Below are 20786 nucleotides of genomic sequence, written 5' to 3' on the forward strand. Positions count from 1 at the left end.
AAAACCATTCCATCAAAAAATTTTCAAGCAGCTCTCCCAATGAGTCTCCCCCAAGCTTGGTGGATCTACAGGTGGGGCACCATATTAACCCATAAGCATGGGATGTCTAGCCTTGTGAGACAAGGAGACGGGAGATCTCTGTGTTGTGTCATGGTGCTCACCTGGGATGATTTCAAAGATAAACTTCCCCGCTTCCTCTGGGTTGCTGACTGCCTCCTTGATAGTGCTTCCCTGCAGAAACAGGCAGCCCTAGAAACAAAGACAGCAATAGCCTTGAATCAACCATTTAAAAATAAAACCCTCCTCTTTGGACCACGTTGGTAATGATGGATCGAATCATAGCAATTTTGGGCTGGAAGGGACCTCCAGAAGTCATCAGGTCCAGCTGCCTGCACTGTAGCAGGACTAAGTAAACCTAGACCATCCCTGACAGTGTTTGTCAAACATGTTCTTAAAAAACCTCCAATGATGAGGATTCCACAACCTCCCTCAGAAGCCTGTTCCAGAGCTTAACTACCCTCATAGTTAGAAAGTTTTCCCTAGTTTCTAACCTAAGCCTCCCTTACTTCAGGTGAAGCCCATTACTACTTGCCCTACCTGTGGTGGACATGGAAAATAATTGATCACCACCCTCTTTGTAACAGCTCTAAACATATTCAAAGACTGTTAACAGGTCCCCTCCTCAGTCTTATTGCTCAAGACTGAACAGGCTCCGTTCTTTTTTAACTTTTCCTCATAGGTCACATTTAAACCTTCATCATTTTTGTTGCTGCCCTCTGGACTCTCCCCAATTTGTCCACATCTTCCTTAAAGCATGGTGCCTAGAAATGGACACATTACTCCAGCTGAGGTCTCGCCAGTGCCTAGGAGAGTGTGCCAATTACCTTCAGTGTCTTACATAGAACACTCCTGTTAATATATCCCAGATTGATATTAGCATTTTTTTTTGCAACTGCACCACATTGTTGACTCTCATTCAATTTGTGATCCACTGTAATCCCTCAGATCCTTCTCAGCAGTACCACCATCTAGCCAGTTATTTATGAAGAATATCCCTTTGGCTGGCCACAAGGTGAGAAGGTTTGAGGAACATCTCCATTAGCCTGGATTCTCTCACTGTGGATTAGGGAAGCACCAATTTCAAACTGACTGAGCAGATTACATTCCATTACGATAAAGGCCACAGCAGTTATCACCAAGATCATCAGGCTTATGACTCTTGCTTTCACGTCATCAGATCACATGTCCAACCTAAAAAGGGATGTGGACCCAGGCTGGCAGACATAACTGCATGAGTCAGCACAAGCAATGTCTCAGAATAGGGCTGCAGAGAGGAGTAGGAGGTGGTGCCATGGATGGAAACAGAGAGGGCTTTAGCTAATTACATGTTTATGTAGCCCACTTTGCTCAGGCCACATGTGGGGATTGCACCCAGCATCTTGGCAGTGCTAAAAGAATGAACCAAGTTGTTATGGTAATACCAATAGTAATAATAATTAATAGTGAACTTCTACTGCTGCAGGCTGAGGTTCTCAACAGAAAAATGGATGCATAGTTCCCTTTGAAATTAATTAGAGTAGTATCTCTACATCCCCTGGGTAGCTCTGCCAGTCTCCATGTTCTAGCTAGAAGCAGTAGCAGACTCATATCTAGAGTTGACAGGAATTTTGTCATCATCAAAGGAATTTCAACAAAAAAATGGCTTTACATTTCCACAATGTTTTGGTTTTGATGTAATTTTCATTGAAATTTCTAATAAAAAAAGCAGAGTGGGTTTTTTTGTTTTGATGGGGGGGGACCCATGAAAAAAACAGTTTGAGGTAAAAATGCTTAGTTTTTAGTTGAGTGAAAAATGGTTTTCAGAAACAAAAAAGTCAGTTAAAAACAACAAGAAAAATTGTAGGACATTTTGTCCAAAATGGAAAAGAAAAAATATATATATTTTTAATTTTCTCCACAAAATATATATATACCAGCTCTACTTGTATGTGGATCAGCCATTATCATGGGGCTGTGTAACATATTAAACCAGGGATTATGCTTATGTTTTGGAGACAGCCGCTGAGTTAAAGGCAGTCTGGATGTTAAAAGCTGACTGATAAAAACACCTTGTGTATCCATTGGGATGGAAGACAGGGTACCATGCAGAGAGGGGCTGGTCCTCTCCATCGGGGGGAGGAGGGGCACTCTACATACATGGCCCATCATAGCATTTCATAAGACCTGTGGCCTGCTTCAACACACTATACTAATGGCCAATTCATTAGCGTTTTGTTATTATGTTTACATCAGTTTCGTTTATGCAAGTGTGTAAATAGACAATATTGTACATAGAAACAATCTATCTAAATACGCACAAAACAAGCTGAACTTTAAAATATAAATCAGTATAGGTGACTATTCATATTTTTATAAGATTTACAATCTGTTTGGCCCATTCGAGATTGTGCTTAGGCCCTCCTGTGTAATAAGCTTGGGCACCACTGCTCTACATTATTAATCTTCCTTCCCGCAAGGAGACGTAGAGCTATAGAAGGAGGCAGGGCAATGTACTTGCATTACTACCCTGGGAGTTTGTGATGTTCCATTTTTGTGTCATTCAGAGGGGATTTAAGCAGGTTCAGAGACCCAACTTGGAAGAGTCAGGCAGCTCCTTTAAAAGAAAGATCCTGCAGCTGTGGGTGAAATTCCATCTAAGTCACTGGAGCTGTTCCCCCTATATACCAGCAGCAGTAGAAGATGAAACCTTTGAAGTCAAGGGAGCTGAGCCTAAATGGACCAGCAGGAAATCTCCCCACCCCCGCATGCGGCCGTGCAAGTGAATCGTGAGCTGTCCAAACATGGCCATGGCTTTGTAAAGGTTGTTTGAAATGTTAGCTGTTGTTAACACCTCTTGTGTGTTCAGCTGTGTTGCAAATGATGTGGCAGGGAGGGACGGGGGTGAGGAGGTGGAAAGGGATGCAAGATAAGTGGCAGGGCATGAACAAAGGCCTTCTGAGCTTCCCTCCTATTTTGTGACTATGGCAATAAACCCTTAAGGAGCTGGGGCCCACAGAAAGCAGTATAAGTCAGATCTACTAAAGAATATATTTCTGAAGAGCAAATATCCTGTTCTTGGAATGCACCGGATTACATGGTGTTGTCACAAAGGATCCCCTTCCCAAAGGGTCGTCCCTGCTCTGCAAAATTCAGACTCCATTTTGTCCTGAGTTTTTTGAAAGCTCTATTTCTTGCCCTTTCCTTCTTCACCTTATTCCCTCCAGCCCTCTTGGGTGACCAAGCTCACAGCTGCGGTGGTGGCCACCCCAGGGTGCCAGTAGCTCTGGAAGTTCTGTAAATGGGCCCCATATATTCCCTACAAAGCTGCATAATTCATTCTGCCTCACTGCACATCTACTTAGGTCCTGTCCCCACTCCCCATTTCATAGCCAGAGAGAACAGAGTTCTACATCAAGGCTTGGCCTGAACTTAAACCCTGGAGCAGAACAACCCCAAGGTAGGACCTGGAACCCAACATTAGAGAGGCTTTCTCTTCCCAGATCTCAGGCTGTCAGCTCAAGTGCAACATGGCTAAAACTGTTCTTAATCCTCCCCATCTCCTTTCTCAATCACTGTGAACAACACCGCCATCCTACCAGTTACTCAGGACCATAACCTGGGCATCAACTTCGACTCCAACCTCTCTCTAGAACCTCCCTGGCAGGCTATGTCTAAATCTTGCCAATTCTTCCCACATCACGTCTCTAAGACATGGCCTTTCCTATCCATCCACCCCACTAAGACTCTCATTCAAGCTCTCATCATGCCACATCTCCATCACTGCACCGTCCTCCTCACTGGCCTTGACAAATGCAAACTTGCCTCTCTCCTAGGGTGACCAGACAACAAGTGTGAAAAATGGGGCCACGGGGCCGGGGGCCAGGGGAGGGGGCGGGAAATAGGAGCCTATATAAGAAAAAGACCCAAAAATCAGGACTGTCCCTATAAAATCGGGATGTCTGGCCACCCTACTCTCTCCTATCCATTCAGAATACTGCTGCCAAGATCATTCTCCTAGTCTGTTGCATGGACAACATCAGCCATCGCTGCCTCCCTCTTCTTTATCACCTCAAACACAAGCTGCTTGTCTTCACTTCCAGGCCCTTCATGGCCCACCCCCCACCATCACCGTTCCTATCATCTCTCAGTCACTATCAAAATGTCAACTCCCACCTCGGATCAGCCCACCGTGCCAGCCTCTATCATCTACTTCTTACATTTTCAAACAAGCAGATTCGTGCTTTCTCGCATCCTGCCCCCTCACACCTGGGATAAGCTTCCCTTAAACAGCTGCAAAATGAACTCGTTCGCCTCTTTCCGAACCCTCCTTAAAGCTCTCCTTTGCCACAAGGCCTAGAAAACACTTGGCAGCGGTTAGCACACCGGCGTGCTGAGACCACTGCCTGTTACACTGACCAATATTGTCTCATTGTTACCATTGGTCTGTCTGTATCCACCACTTATACATATCCAAACTCTTATATGTAGCTTGTAAGCGGCTTGGGGCCGGGACCCCTTCTGTGTTCATCCAGTGCCTAGTACAATGGAGTCTTGGTCCATGAGTGGGACTCCTCAGTGCTATGGAAAGACAAGTAATAATAAATAGTAATAATATCAGTATGGCAGGGAGCAGGATATTCAGGGGCTCACCTCTGTGCTACATCCTCCCTGCCAAAAAACATCTCCCCTATGCCTCCCTTCAGGACCCTTCCTAGATCTAGGATACAAAGTGCTGGCTCACTGTACCTGGGGCTTGGCATCTTCCTCGTCCTTGTAGTAACACAGCTGCTGGCCCCTCAGTACAAAGTACCGTTGCTGCCAGTTCTTGACGATAGAGCGCTGCTTCTTCAGCCAGCCGATCTTCAGGGGCCGCTCCAGCAGGTTCGGGGAGGCTGCCCAGTTGCAGGCCGCCATGGGATCACCGGTCATCACGCTCCTGGAACGAGCTGGAGAGAGGAAGACAGACACATACTGACAGAGGGACATGGGATTCAAAGGAGCTCCCAGGTAGAGATTCTCAAGGCTGTCCCATTAGGGGAAAGCCCACCGTTGCATGGAAAGTGGGTCTCTTCAGACAGAGTTAAGTAAAACCTAAAATCAACTGCTCTGAGGCAATCAGAAGCAGCTATCTGTCCCCTCTGCCTGTGTAAAGCCAACGGGCTAGAGGCTTTTAAAGGAAGTGGCTGCAGTATCTGTCAAAATATGCTTCCTTTTTCCTGCGTGGGAGTTACTGTCTCACAAATGAGAGAAGAGAATAATTAGCTTCTATATGGGACTGTTTCATTTAGACCTGTCCAAAAAAAAAGACACAGCAGTGATGGGGGAACTTTCAAAATGTGTTTTAAAGCAGTGGTTCTCAACCAGAGGTACACGTGACCCTGGAGATATGCAGAGGTCTTCCCGGGGATACATCAACTCATCTAGATATTTGCCTAGTTTTACCACAGGCTCTATAAAAGCACAAGTGAAGTCAGTACAAACTAAAATTTCATACAGATAACGACTTGTTTCTATCGCTCTATATACCATACACTCAAATGTAAGTATAATATTTATATTCCAATTGATTTATTTTATAATTATATGATAAAAATGAGAAAGTCAGACTTTTTTTTCAGTAATAGTGTGGCTGTGACACTTTTGTACTTTTAGGTCTGATTGTGTAAGCAAGTAGTTTTTAAGTGAAGTGAAACTTGAAGGGTACGCAAGACAAATCAGACTCCGGAACGGTTGAGAGCCACTGTTTTTTAAACTATTTACACTGGGTGATACTTCCAAAGGTGCCATCTGCCTTTTGAACAGCTCACACAACACATAACATATCTGAAAGGCCAATGAGATTGCGAACTCTTCAGGGCCAGTGCTGTCTTTTATTGTGTGGTAGAGAGGTTCCTGGCACAAAGGGGCCCTGATCCTGATGGGTCTCTCTAGGAGGTGCAGCAATGTTGAATCCCGATCCGGGGAGATCATTTCCTAAAGAGGAAAAGTATCACTGCTCTTTTTATTTTCATCTGTGGGACAGTCATCTGGGCACCTAAATAGCTGTGCATCACACTCTGAGCATCGCAGGTCAGATTGTATTGTCATTATGTGCATGGCCGATACCGTAAATATACAGTGCAACTCTGTTTTACTGGTCCCTGCTTGTGGTAGCCATTTGACTCTCTGGGTGTGATTGTCCTCTCTCCTCATCAGCATAAATGGGGAATAAGTGCACTGACGTCAACAAAGTAAAGCTGCTGTGAGTGACCTAGGACTCAGGCCCTCTGAATCATCAGTCACATTTCAAAAGTCATTTCCTGTTGGCATGAATGTTCTTGCCCTTTATGCAATAGTAATCATAAAATCTACATCTCGTCTAGTGCTTTTTAGAAAGGAGGTCAGTATTGTTATCCCTATTTTACAAATGGGGAAACTGAGGCACAGTGGGGTGAAGTGACTTACCCCAGGTCACCGAGGAGCAGAACCGGGGATAGAACCTAGATCTACTGAAGCCCAGTCCAGTACACTGATGAAGGCCACAGCAGGCTGTTCCAAGAGGTTAATGTCTGCAAAGTTAAAGACCTTCATACCTCTTCAGAGCTGCTCAGTTGCTCTGTCCACCTATCTACTTATATGGCCCCCACTACCATCTAAGCAGTTCCCATTTACAAGTAAAAATAACAATGACTCTCTTTCTCTTCCTTTCCAGCTTGATTTGTTTTCTGTTTGTCTGCTTGCTTCCATCTGTGCACATGGTGAGCAGGCACATCCTATGTCTATATGTGCAGACATGTGCGTGTGTTGGGCGTGTGCATTGTGCACATGCAAATGTGTGTTGTGGGCTTGTGACCGTGCACCTTTGGTGGAGAAATTATTGAGGGAAGTCTGAGCCAAAGAAATGAGTTGTGTGCAGACTTCTGAAAGTGCTTCATGGTTACTTCTGCGGTCAGGAAGTGTTAGGGGCGCTGGAACAATTTGTACAGTGGGGGTGCTGAGAGCCATCTAACCAAACTGTAAATCCTGTATATGATGGAAACCACTTCAAGCCAGGGGGTGCAGCAGCACCCCACACATCCCTAAGTCTAGCACCTATAGAGAGCATTGCAGTTTAGGGGACTGCCAGTGAGGGTTGAATACAGCCCAACTCCCCCACTTTGCCATTAAAACACCTCCAGAAGAAGAGCCCACTCTGTCGCTGCAAGACAGAAGCCTGCCTCTTTCGACTCATCTAGTCACATGCACCTGGGCAGAGTGGCTGCACAATGCTACCGGTCCAATTATGTTTCACACTCACTTTGCACGAGTGCAAAGAACTCCTCCAGGTGTGAGGCAGTAGAGAATCAGGGTTTTTGTTCCTGGGCATATGCTGATATGGGAAGTTCCCCAATGTATGGATCTGGATTTAGAGTAGGCTTTTCAGAAGGGACCTGAGTTAGTCTTTCAATGGGATTTGAATGCCAAGCTCCTTTACAGTATATCTACTGTGCAAAAATAAACCTGCGGTGCCGAGTCTCAGAGCCTGGGTCAATTGACTAGAGCTTGCAGGGTGGAGCCAAAAAGAGCAGTGGAGATGTTCAGGTGTGGGCTGGAGCCCAGGTTCTGAAACCCAGTTTGTGGAGAGGGTCTCAGAGTCCTGGCTCCAGCCTGAGCCCAAATGTCTACACCTTCACTTTTAGCCCTGCAGCCCAAGCCCCGTGAGCCTGAGCCAACTGACCCAGGCTCTGAAATGTAGTGCCGTGGCTGGTACTTTGCAGTGTAGATGCACCCTGAGACCACAGCCCTAACAAGCATGATCAAAACGGGGGTTTCCTGATCAGAACCTCAGCAGTTAGAACTATTCAAAACTCTGTTGCTAACACATCCCTGTTATTCAAGCCCCATGAGAGAGGCTCAGAACACGCTGACAAAACACCTGCTAATTTACAGGAGCATTCCTATTCCCTGCTCACATCCCTTCATGCCACACAGGGGATGTTAACTACTCAGCGGGTTAGAATTTTTAGAGGATGATGCACAGCATGAGGGCTGGAGAGAGTGAAAATCTGACTTCATTAAACTGAATGTTACTGTCTGGAGAGTGCAGCCCCCACTAATGCAGAGGCCGTTCTGCAAATGTTTGTTTTGCAAAACCACAACCCGCTTCTAATGTGTTAAACCAGGACTGGGCAAACTTGAAACCATTCCATCTCTGTTGTACTACAAGCCACGGTCCTGCGCACAGCAATCAGACAGTGCGAGCTCTTGGCTGACAGCTTCGTTCTGATGAAAAGCGTCATCCAGGAGGCTACCATAACACGTCAAATGAGCAGGATGAAAGGTGCTGTCTATGAATAAGTATTCACTGCAGAGTTAGCCTGGGGTAGTTTAGCATGAGTGGAGCGTCCCCGCTACAAACATCTACCTGAGCCAGACCCGTGTGGCTGCATCCACAATGGTTCTGTGCTGGCCCATGTACCGGGCTGGATTTCTAGCAAGACATCCTGTGGTTTTTAGTGGTGCATTGAAGTAGGCCACACTATGAGCTCATTTGCAGGGTATTGTCTCATCTGTCCTTCCTACAGTAACGCTCGTGCGGGTCTTACTGACATCACACCACACCACACCAGAAGGCAGGTATATCAGCTTCTGGCCAACTGCAGCACAGGAGATGGATTTCTTGGATGGCATATCTCTGTTCCAATGCTGTACAAGTGTAGCTGAAATGGAGCAGGGATAGGTTTGGCAGACTAAGCACCTGGGCTGGATCAGCCTGAGTTCTCACTGTAAAGTAGGTAGGTTGCAAGCCTGGGTTGAAATAAAACCCAAGATGTAGCCTACAATCTCAGCCATGCCTGCTAGCCTGACATCTCACCTCAAGCCCGGGTGAGATGTTCTGTGTAGATTGAAGGGGTTGGGGCAACACCCAGGCTAACTCTTGGGTCATCCTGTGTGCAGAGTGCTACTACATCAGAATGCTCCAGTCTCTCGGGCGGTACAATGGAATTGAAGGGGATGGTCTTATGGTTAAGGCACTGGACTGGGACTCAGAAGATTCCTGGCTCTGCCAGTTTCCCCATATGACATGGGGCAAGTCACTTTAACCTCGCTGTTCCTCAGCTCCCCATCTATACAATGGGGATAATGATACTTGCTTTCTCCCACCCTTTGTCGGTCTTGTCCATTTGGAGTATAAGTTAGGGACTGTCTCACACTACGTGTATAGACAGCACCTACCGCTCTGGAGTCCTGACCTTAGTTGGGGTCTCTAGACCCCACTGTACTGCAAATTTTAATAAACGCTATACTCACTTTGCACAGGCACAAAGGACTGCACGAGGCAGCAGGCACTGAAGAATCAGGCCCATCATTTTCATCATTATATCCCAAGCCCATGTGTGGTACTGTAGCTGTCAGATCTCCAGTAATGGTGATTCCTCATACCTCCCTCAGCAGATTGGTCCATTCTCTAATAGGAAGCTCAGTGGTACCAGAGGACAGAACAAGGAGCAATGGTCTCAAGTTGCAGTGGGGGAGGTCTAGGTTGGATATTAGGAAAAACTTTTTCACTAGGAGGGTGGTGAAGCACTGGAATGGGTTACCTAGGGAGGTGATGGAATCTCCCTCCTTAGAGATTTTTAAGGTCAGACTTGTCAAAGCCCTGGCTGGGATGATTTAGTTGGAGTTGGTCCTGCTTTGAGCAGGGGGTTGGACTAGATACCTCCTGAGGTCCCTTCCAACCCTGATATCCTATGACTCCTCTTTAATATTAAACTTTAATTTTCCTTGTTGCAGAGTAAGCCCATTACTGGCCCATGAGCATGGCCTCCTTGACTAATGACCTCTTTACAACCCTTCCCATTCCCCTAGATAGTCATCGTGTGCCTTATTTCAGAGGCAAAGGTAGCTAATGCAGCAGCAACAGCCGAGATACATCAGTGGTAACAGCAGCAGTATCTCCTCTCTCTGTACAATCTACAAATCTACCATCTCCTAACAGGCATTGCCGTGCTGGGATGGATCTAAATGAACGCATCGGTTTTTAGCCAGCAGTGCAAACCCCGTGTGTTGACACAATTTGCACGAGTGCAGTCTGACACCATTACAGCTATAGCAGTGGGAGGTCTCTTTGTTATATAGGTTCCTATTACCCCTCCCACCCTCGTCCCGATTTTTCACATTTGCTGTCTGGTCACCCTACTTGGGTGTGAGCCGCTGAGATGTCCACTCTCATTGCAGAGCAAAACAAAGACCTGCACAGAGCGCTGTTATGTGAACTGAATGCCGGCTTGAGCTTCCCACGCCACATGCGAATGCACTGAGAGCCTGGACTCCTGGCTTCTCTTCCCAGCCCTCCTTTTCACTGGGACAAGTTACTTAACCTCTTTGTACCTCACATTCCCCATCTGTAAAATGGGGATTTTAGATTTACCCTGCCATGCAAGGTGGTTGTGAGGAGTAGCTAACTAATGGAACACTCCTCTGAAGGCCTGTCCACACGGGGGTAATGCGCTCCCTGGGGTCTGATTTCTGAAGCGCACTGACATGTTGTACACGGGGCCAGGGTAGTGGTACAGGTGGCCCACGCCAGCAGGGGATGGGGCAGAAGCAACCAGGGAGGCTGTGGAAACCTGCAGCTAATTAGGGCCAGGCTTGTTAGGAGCCAAACAGGAGGCAGCTGCCGGTGCAGCCCAGATATAAGGCACTGCCCAACAGAGCAGAGGGGAGTCTCTCCCTGCCAAGCCAGGGAGGAGGACTGGCTCCCAGGGATGGTACCTAAGATAGAGCAGTGCTGGACAGGCTCAGGGGAATGGAGGGTGAGCTCTGGCCTGTTACCTGCTAGGCTGCAGGCCCCTGCTAGAAAGGGCCAAGAAGGTGCAAGGGCCGAGGGGAAGTGGCCCAGGGACGATAGGCAGACAAGGGGAGAGGAGGGCACAGAGAGGCTGCTGCTAGAGAGTCCTTGGGTCGGGACCCAGAGTAGCAAGTGAGCCTGGGTCCCCCACCTTGCACCGCACCTGGCCGTGGAGACGCATGGCCAATACAGACTGCAACTTGCCCTGGAAGTGAGGGGCTAGACTTTGGGTTGTGGTTGGCCCCTGTGGCGGGTGCAAGCCAAAAGACTGCCGTGACCCCTGGAAGGGGGGTGAGAAAAAAGTAGTGGGCACTGCCGGAGGGCAATGTCCTGAAGAGGGCACTGCCAAGCGGGGGAGCAATGCAAGTCCAAAACAGCGGAGTAGAACAGACAGCAGGCAAGACACCATCCGCAGAGGACGCTCCGGAGCTGGACTGAGCTCATTCCTGGAGCAACCAGCAGGAGGCGCCGCAGTGGTGAGTCCTAACAGTGTTATAGCCAGGTAGACTCTGCTGGTGTGCTTTAACATAGTGCTGTCTGAAAAGCACACTAAGGCACCTTTAGTGTGCACCAGCAGGATCTACACTGACCAATTAACGGGCAACACTGCACAACATTAGTGCACTTCAAAATGTGCACCCCCATACAGCACATTACCCCATCATGTAGACAAGTCTCTAGTTATGCTAGTCCAGCATTTAGGATTTAGTCCACTATTTGTTAAATGCTTGGAGAGCCTCAGGTGAAAAGCGCTATAAAACAGCAAAACATCATTATCACTAGAGCAGTGAGAATGGCTGCCTGATTTTTCAGTTCACTGATGGAACCAAATAATCAGAAAGAAAAATATTGTTCTGGATGGACCTAAGATGTTTCTATGCCAAAAGTCATTTAGATTTGAAAAAGCCAAATTTTCATGTGGAAAATGTCAAAAATGAACCGTTTCCATTTTTTTTCTGAGTTTCTTTTTGTTTGTGTGGTTTTTTTTCAGACTGATGCAATTTGACACAAATTCCCAAAATGTGTCAGTTCAAAATGTTCCAGGTTATTCATGGATTTTACACCCTGCAGTTCAGTTCAGATTCAGCTCTGCATCTGCATTTTACAGTGGTGGGGGGAAAGTTTGGTCTGAAAATTTTTGTCCAGGTCTAATTATTACAGTAAAGCCTTCAGTGATGGTCAGTAGGTAACTTCCTGGGCTGAGTAACTGACTTAAAGAATCATCAACGTAGCCAGGACAATGTTGTCTCACTGTTAAAGACCTGTCCCTAGTAGGCTACCGTATATTCCGGCGTATAAGACGACTTTCTATATTAAAAAACAACCCCCAAAAATCGGGGGTCGTCTTATACGCCGGGTATAAACAGCGGGAGGCTGGGATTTAAAAGGCTCTGGGCTCCCCGCCGCAGCGGGCAGCCCAGAGCCCTCTGATTCCCCACCACGGCTGGGATTTAAAAGGCTCTGGGCTCCCTGCCGCAGCGGGCAGCCCAGAGCCCTCTGACTCCCGGCCGCGGCTGGGATTTAAAAGGCTCTGGGCTCCCCGCCGCAGCGGGCAGCCCAGAGCCCTCTGATTCCCCGCCATGGCTGGGATTTAAAAGGCTCTGGGCTCCCCACCTCGGAAGGGGGGGTCGTCTTATAGGGCGAATATAGGCCAAAACCTATATTTTAACTGTAAAATTAGGGGGTCGTCTTATACGCCCCGTCGCCCTGTACACCAGAAAATACGGTACTAACTTTTGTTGAATGTGCAGGGATGGAGCTTGGTCCCATTTAGGCAGCTGAGTAAGGCTCAGATTTTCAAACATGCTTAGCAGTGCCCGGTATGTTAAGCGTTTTTTAATATCTGGCCCTTAGGCCCAGGTTGCTGTATTACTATTGCCGGGGCGGCTCCAAGCACCAGCACGCCAAGCGTGTGCTTGGGGCGGCAAGCCACGGGGGGTGCTCTGCCGGTCGCCGCGAGGAAGGTCCGCTGAAGCCAGGGGACCAGCGGACCCTCCACCAGCACGCCGCCGAAGGCAGCCTGCCTGCCGTGCTTGGGGCGGCAAAATGCCTAGAGCCGCCCCTGACTATTGCTGGTGGTATTAGCAGCTCTAGATTCTCCCATACCCAACCATACTCACTGTAGGTTTTCAGAGTCACCTGACTCACCAAGGCCAGGCTGTTTGTACAAAGTTCAACACAGGGGTAGAGCTGCCTTTATTTTGGGCATGGAGGAAGCAGTCAGATGGGCTTTATGCATGGCTCTTGCAAGCTAAACCCAGCCACAGTCTGCAGTAGGGTGAGGTTAGACTGTAGGAGTAAGTCTACACCGCAAGGCTCCCAGCTCATGTCCAGGCTTGTAGGGGCGGCGAGTTATATGGGCCCCTGGCGCCGGGCTCCAGCAATATTCAGGGCACAGGGGCCAGGCTCCCCCAGTGTTCGGGGGCTGGGTCTCTTCCCCCGGTACCACCTGCCGCCCACATGCGCCTCCCACGGAGCATCCCTGCCTGCCATGCTCCCGCACGGCCACTGCTGGCTACAAAAGGGAAGGGCATCAGCAGCAGGCTGAGGGAGGAGACGCACATGTGATGGCAGCCCCCCGTCTCCCACGTCACCCACCACAGGGGGCCCTAGGAGCACGTGCAGTGACAGTGGTGGGGGGGGGGGGTGCTGCCTGGGGAGTGAGGGGGGGGCCGTCTCCTGGAGCTCGCTGCTGCCAGTGGGGAGAGGGCTGGGGCGAGTCCTCCTCTCTGGCCCAAGCCCCGGGGCAGCCTGCCTGCACCCCAAACTCCTCATCCCTAGCCCCACACCAGAGCCTGCCCCCCGAGCCAGATCCCAACCCTCTGCCCTAGCCCATAGCCCCTCACACCCAAAACCCCTCATCCCCAGCCAGAGCCCTCACCCCCCCCACGCACCCCAACACTCTGCCCCAGCTCTGAGCCCCTCCCACACCCCAACCCCCCCCCCATGGGGAGGGTGGAACTTGGACCCGTTCTGAGCACCACCAACATTTATACAAACCTGCCCCCCCCCCCCCCGCAGACTTGTGTTAGCTGGAAGCGAGCTAGCACGCTAAAAATAGCAACATGGCCATTGCAACTCTGGCTGCAGCTCAAGGGGCAGTCGTGTGGGTCTGAGACCCCAGCTCCACCCCGAGCCGCAGCATCTACACTGCTATTGTTAGCATGCTGACGTGAACCCTGCCAGGGTGAATCTGGCTGCCCAGGCCCTACGCATCTTGCTGTTGTGCTTTTGTTTGGTTTCAGAATAGCAGCCATATTAGTCTGTATGTGCGAGAGAGAGAGGCCAGCTGTGATCTTAACTTCCCAAAGTATAGTGTGTATGGAGCCAGGTTTTGCTTTGGGCCCACCTGTAAAGAAGAGCCAGACAGAATGCCTCTTCTTCTGGTTGTGGGCAGCATAAGATTGAAGTGGCGATGGGTCAGATTATATACTCCCCAGAGGACCTGGAAGTCTCAGCGTAGGAAAATCTCTGTGCTTTTTACACCTCCTAGGAATATGGCACTAAAACCTATCCCATTCCAATGCCTTTCCCAGTGTTTACATATTTGCAAATAAGTTCAGGGCCTGGGGAACAGCTGTTTTCCTCCATCAGCTCTATCATCAAGTCAGTGAGTAACTTGCCTTAGAACCATTCTCTCTGAAACGAGGTAGATACTGTCAGCAGGCTGTCAAAGTGCAGGCCAGTGCTGTGTTCAGCTGTAAGACGCCACCCCCTCCAGGGAGAGATGTGTTAGCCACAGTGGAATATATATTCTAGTGTGCATAGAAAGGAAGTGGCATCAGTCTGTTTTCTCAGCATATTTACAAGCCTCTCCAACCTCACTAAGCTGCTAAAGCCTAGGGAAATAGGCCATGCTTTGAGCTAGAGTTTTGCTTTGATCCCATCTCTAATCTACTATTCTTTGTTAAGGTTTTAAGGAGTAGTTTAGGTACCGTGATTACTGGTCGGCCAATGAAGATAAATATGATACCAGCGCAGTTGGAGGGGAAGGGGGTTGGAATCCTGAATTTGGGCCCTGGTTTTGTAGCTGCTCCCTTGCTGTAGCATGCACCAAGCTCCAAACTTGTTTGGCTTTTAGAGGTGCTGAAAATCCAGACCGGTCTCTGAATTTTGCAGTACAAGCCCCTATCCACTTCTGATGTCTGATGCAGAATGGAATGGGGTAGCTGAGGTAACCATGCGGAGCTGTAATAAGGGTAAATCAATCAAGACTCACACAACGGGAGGCAGTGTTGTCTTGTGACTTGGGTACTGGACTGGGAGCACGGCAGAAGTGGGTTCTAATCCTGGAGCTACCATTGACTTGCTGTGATGTTATGTCAGTCATTTTCCCCTTGTCCATTTAGGCTGTATGCCCTTTATGGTAGGGAGTGTCTCTCACTATGTGTATGTGCTGCCCCTAGCCCGCTGGGGTCTTGATCTTGAGCTACTGTAGTATGCAAAAGCTTATGCCCAAATAAATGTGTTAGTCTCTAAGGTGCCACAAGGACTCCTCTTTTTTTTGTGCTTGTTTGTTTTGGTTTTTGGTTTTTGGTTTTGTTTTTTTAAAACACATAAACCAAGGAAGCTTTAGGCCCTTTCTATGCTACAAATTCTCTGAACTGGTAGCCAGTCAGCAGCATTGACTGGCTGCAAACCGGCTTCACACCCACTTACAACATGCCGAGTACCTGGTTAGTAACTATTGTGCCTTTGGTCTCTACACAGCACTAAGATGATGAAACCACACAGCTAATGTGGGTCCCAAATAACTGTTTACTGGCTCCATATAAACATAGAAGGCATACAGATACACACAGCCACTGCAGCTCTGTTAGGTTCTGGACAGGAGGTGGGGGGTAATTGGCACCTATATAAGAAAAAGCCCCAAATATCAGGACTGTCCCTATAAAATCAGGACAACTGGTCACCCTACAGACAGGCCCCAAAGTAGAGGGCTCCCAAACTATTTAAAGGGATACCACCCAATTCCTCTACCCTATTGTAACTATAACAGGACATGTGTCCATACCAGTGGCCTGGGCCTGGGCTGTGACATAGTTGTTTGCCTGTGGGAGAGGGTTGTCTGGTCCTGCTGCTGCCGCCCAAATAGCTGTGCTGTAGGGGAAAGCAGTGCCCTGTGTGCTACAGGCACGGCTCTCTGTGTCTGCCCTGCAGGCCTTCTGTCCCCTGCTGAGGCATTATGGACTAGCTTTCCTAGCTTGCAGTGATTACAAACAGTCTGGGTAGCAGGTGGGATGGAGTGTGGGTTGCATGTGGCTATGCTGTGGGGAAAGCAGCAAGGTGGACACAGCACTGCAGGCAGCTCAGAAGGGTGTGTCTCAACCAGGCTGTGAAAACACATTTGCACTTCTAAAGGAGGCGGGGCCAATCATCCCTGACCCCAAAGCTCTGTCCAGGGCCTGGCGCTGATGCTCAGTTGGACTGTCCCTGCTCTCAGGTCAAGGATTTAAGTTGTGTGTTCCTGTATTCTGGGGCAGTTTGGGGCCAGCATCAGGGCTACTCTCACTTACACTCCATTTCCCCTAGTGGGCTTTAGGAAGCAAAGAGTATCTGGAATGCAGCGTACTCCGACCACAGCCCAGCCTGGTCACCCCACACCATCCGCCAACCCCCGACATGGCTCCAACCCTGGGATCTGGGAGCACAGCTGGTGTTGGGAGCTCCCTGGCTGGGAGTATTTCTTGGGCCTGTTTTTGCCCCCTTTAAGGCCCCTCTATGCCAGTAGGGGACTTAACACAATGGAGAGTCTTCTGTAATTCACTCTATATGCAGAGCCATGCATAAGACTGACTCCCTTAGCAGGTTTCAGGCCAGAAACCACAGCTCTGTGGGTTCCCGCTTTCACAAGCTTGGAGCCCAGTCCCCGTGTGCAGAAAGGCCCTCTCAGGTTTGTGAACAAAGCCTGTTTAAAGCTTTCACCTTCAACCCATTTCCGTTCCTGTGCTTTGAATTGCCGGTGCCCGGGCACCTTTGCCTCTGCTTCTCTGGATGGTCTCAGCGGGTGGGCTGGTAACGGTTCGGCCCAGCCCTCTTTTGGCCGCTGTTGCGGAACAGGAAGCTGATAACAACTGAGAGCTTGGCACATTCTGAGTAGCTTCCTTTTGTTAAATGCTTCTGATTTTGACTGTTTCCCTCTAAACACCCTGGCTGCACCTCCAGCTAGGAAACGATGGGCCGTGTCCACATGCACCCTGCCTGTTCAGTGCTGCCTCTTCACTCAGCCCTCCGCCCTCTGACACATGCCTGGGAGATGTGCTGCAAGCCATGGTGGCGCTCTTCCTCCTGACTGAGGGCAAAGCCTATTGCCCCAGCAGAGTGATTGCCAGGGGCAGCTCTAGACATTTCGCCGCCCCAAGCACAGCGGCATGCCATCGGGGGCGCTCTGCCGGTCGCTGGTCCCGCGGCTCCGGTGGACCTCCCGCAGGCGTGCCTGCGGAGGGTCCGCTGGTCCCACAGCTCCAGAGAAGCCACGCGGGACCAGCAGACCCTCCGCAGGCACGCCTGCGGGAGGTCCACCGGAGCCGCCTGCTGCCCTCCCAGCGACCGGCAGAGCGCCCCCCGCAGCATGCCGCCCCAAGCACGCGCTTGGCGTGCTGGGGTCTGAAGCCGCCCCTGGTGATTGCGGGGTTACTCTGCAGGTGGCTGAGCTGCCTTGGTTCCAGTAAAAAGTAAAGGAAGCTCTGCACAAAATGGGGTGTTAAACCCGCTGCCCTGATCCTATTCAATTTGGGGGTGTTGCCTCTTGGCTGCCTAAAATTCCACCTGCGTGGTTTTAGTGAGCCAGGCTTCTCCTTTGCATTCAGCACCAACTTCCTGGCCAGAGTTGCTGCTGCGCATTCATAAGCAACGGCTGCATGTCATTCCCCCTAAGTAACTTGCCTTCAGTGACAAACCCACAAACTGGCCATACAGCTCCTTATTACATGTGCTCATTTAAAGTCCTGCTTTGTACAGAACAGAGAGGCTGCCACAATGCCTCCCGCCCCATGAAAATGGAAACACAACTACAGAGCGCCCTCTGCTGGCTGTTGAAGAAACTGACAGGGAAGTGGCCAGATTTTTGTACCGTTGCAAATTTGATATATGCTTGGTATCAATATGGTAGGGTTGCCAACAGTCAGGGGCGGCTCCAGGCCCCAGCATGCCAAGCGCGTGCTTGGGGCGGCATGCCGTGCAGGGCGCTCTGCCGGTCGCCGGGAGGGCAGCAGGCGGCTCCGGTGGACCCTCCGCAGACGTGCCTGCGGAGGGTCCGCTGGTCCTGCGGCTTCAGTGGAGCATCCACAGGCACGTCTGCGGGAGGTCCACCAGAGCCACGGGACCGGCAACCGGCAGAGCGCCCCCCCCCGCGGTGTGCCGCCGTGCATGGGGCGGCAAAATGGCTAGAGCCACCCCTGCCAACAGTCCCTTATTACCAGGGCCGGCTCTACAGTTTTCGCGGCCCCAAGCAGCGCACCAATTGCCGCCGCGAACAGCAGGGGGAGTCCACGTGCCCTTAGGGTGGCAGGCGCGTTTCTCCGCCGGCGGCAATTCGGTGGCAGCTTCTATGTTTAGCTGAAGCCGCCAGGCAGCTAAACATAGAAGCTGCCGCCAAATTGCCGCCACCGCGGAAATGCGTGTGCTGCCCTAAGGGCACATGGACTGCCCCCGCTGTACGCGGCGGCGTTTCGGCGTGCTGCTTGGGGGGCAAAACAATAGGGACTGCCGCCCCTTACAGATTGCCGCCCCAAGCACCAGCTTGGAATGCTGGTGCCTGGAGTCGGTCCTGCTTATTACAAGGCACGTCCCTTATTTTTTCATCTCTGTACAACAAGTTGCTGAGTACTGCAAAAAGCAGCAAGAAATACCCCTGGGGAATGTAGGTGAGTACCACTTATTATGATGATGATTATTATTGATGTTGATAATATTAAGAGGTAGGGAGACCAGACAGCAAATGTGAAAAATCAGGACGGGAGTGGGTGTAATAGGAGCCTGTATAAGAAAAAGACCCAAAAATTGGGACTGTCCCTATAAAACTGGGACATCTGGTCACCCTATTGGGAGGAGGGGTGTGGTGGGGCTGCTAAGAAAATAGTAATAGTAAATACAGTGTTGGCAACCCTAAAATATGGTGATTATGGATGTGAGTTTTTACCACTACAGTGTGGATACTGTTATGCAAGCATTCAGCTGCCGCATAGTGGTAGTATAGATTGTTCCCCTTCCTGTACAAGAATAAGCTATACTGTTTTAAGCTCATTTATACTCTTTTAAACTGCACGACTGAACCACTTAAAAAGTGATGTTGCTGAGTCAGTAGATGGCACTCTTCCTCCCAAGTCAGGGCTACACCCATCTCCAGCATGGTTTTTAGGGGTTACTTGGGAGGTGCATAAAATAAAAAGCTGCCATCCTTCCCATAAAAAGCACTCTAACAGCATCGTTATTTCAGTTCAACTTTTCTGTGTAGGTAAGACTTTAGAATGCAACAATTCCCAATCAGTTTTGGGCTGGTTTAGTAAGAATATCTATCATCTATCAGTCAATAAAAGTTCCTGGTACTACTTCTGCTGAAAACATCCATTTTCCTTGACATTGAAAAAAATAAAAACCTGAAAACCCAAAATGTTTCAGATTTAGGATTTTCAACAAAAAATCAAGATATTTCAATAAAAACAAACAAAGCTTTAATTAAAATGATGAGGAGTCCAGTGTTAGATACTTAGTCTTTAAGGTGCCACCAGACTCCTCATTGTTTTTGTGGATACTGACTAACATTGCTACCCCCTGATACTTGGTACCATGCAAAGCTTTAATTGAAATTCTTGGCAAAAACAATTTGGTTTTTTTGTGGGTTTTTTTGTTTTGTTTTTTTCAACCAGTTCTAGTTATAATTGGAAAAATAACCCCAACTATACATACAACATGATGGGGGCTAATTTAGCTACAACGAGTCAGGAAAAAGATCTTGGAGTTATCGTGGAGAGTTCTCTGAAGATGTCCACGCAGTGTGCAGAGGCCGTCAAAAAAGCAAAACAGGATGTTAGGAATCATTAAAAAGGGGATAGAGAATAAGACTGAGAATATATTATTGCCCTTATATAAATCCATGGTACACCCACATCTCGAATACTGTGTACAGATGTGGTCTCCTCACCTCAAAAAAGATATTCTAGCACTAGAAAAGGTTCAGAAAAGAGCAACTAAAATGATTAGGGGTTTAGAGAGGGTCCCATATGAGGAAAGATTAAAGAGGCTAGGACTCTTCAGTTTGGAAAAGAGAAGACTAAGGGGGGACATGATAGAGGTATATAAAATCATGAGTGATGATGAGAAAGTGGATAAGGAAAAGTTATTTACTTATTCCCATAATACAAGAACTAGGGGTCACCAAATGAAATTAATAGGCAGCAGGTTTAAAACAAATAAAAGGAAGTTCTTCTTCATGCAGCACACAGTCAACTTGTGGAACTCCTTACCTGAGGAGGTTGTGAAGGCTAGGACTATAACAATGTTTAAAAGGGGACTGGATAAATTCATGGTGGCTAAGTCCATAAATGGCTATTAGCCAGGATGGGTAAGAATGGTGTCCCTAGCCTCTGTTCGTCAGAGGATGGAGATGGATGGCAGGAGAGAGATCACTTGATCATTGCCTGTTAGGTTCACTCCCTCAGGGGCACCTGGCATTGGCCACTGTCGGTAGACAGATACTGGGCTAGATGGACCTTTGGTCTGACCCGGTACGGCCTTTCTTATGTTCTTATCTTCTGAATTTCATACAGTTTCATGGAATAATAGGAATGTAGACGTCATCTAAGCCATTCCCCTACACTGAGGCAAGACCAAGTGAACTTAAACCATCCCTGCAGGTGTTTGTCTAACCTATTCTTAAAAACCTCTATTGGCGGGGATGCCACAACCTCCCTTGATAAGCTATTCCAGCGTTTAACTA

The 20786-nt window shown here is 48.9% G+C and overlaps 1 protein-coding gene across 3 annotated transcripts in view; it reads right to left on the reverse strand.

The window, feature by feature from the left end:
* Nucleotides 1-20786, reverse strand: part of ARHGAP25 (Rho GTPase activating protein 25) — a 47351-nt gene that overhangs the window by 21438 nt on the left and 5127 nt on the right. The window contains exons 2-3 of one of the 3 annotated variants that reach the window (XM_039526321.1): nt 4786-4985; nt 162-249 (exon numbers count right to left, since the gene is read on the reverse strand). In XM_039526321.1, coding sequence (XP_039382255.1) covers nt 162-249; nt 4786-4985 — 288 coding nt within the window. Of the gene's footprint in view, nt 1-161; nt 250-4475; nt 4609-4785; nt 5011-20786 lie in introns of those variants that run through there. The other 2 variants (XM_039526322.1, XM_039526323.1) reach the window with 2 other exon arrangements.

This window comes from Mauremys reevesii, linkage group 2 (genome assembly GCF_016161935.1).
Source record: "Mauremys reevesii isolate NIE-2019 linkage group 2, ASM1616193v1, whole genome shotgun sequence".
Lineage (NCBI taxonomy): Eukaryota > Metazoa > Chordata > Testudines > Geoemydidae > Mauremys > Mauremys reevesii.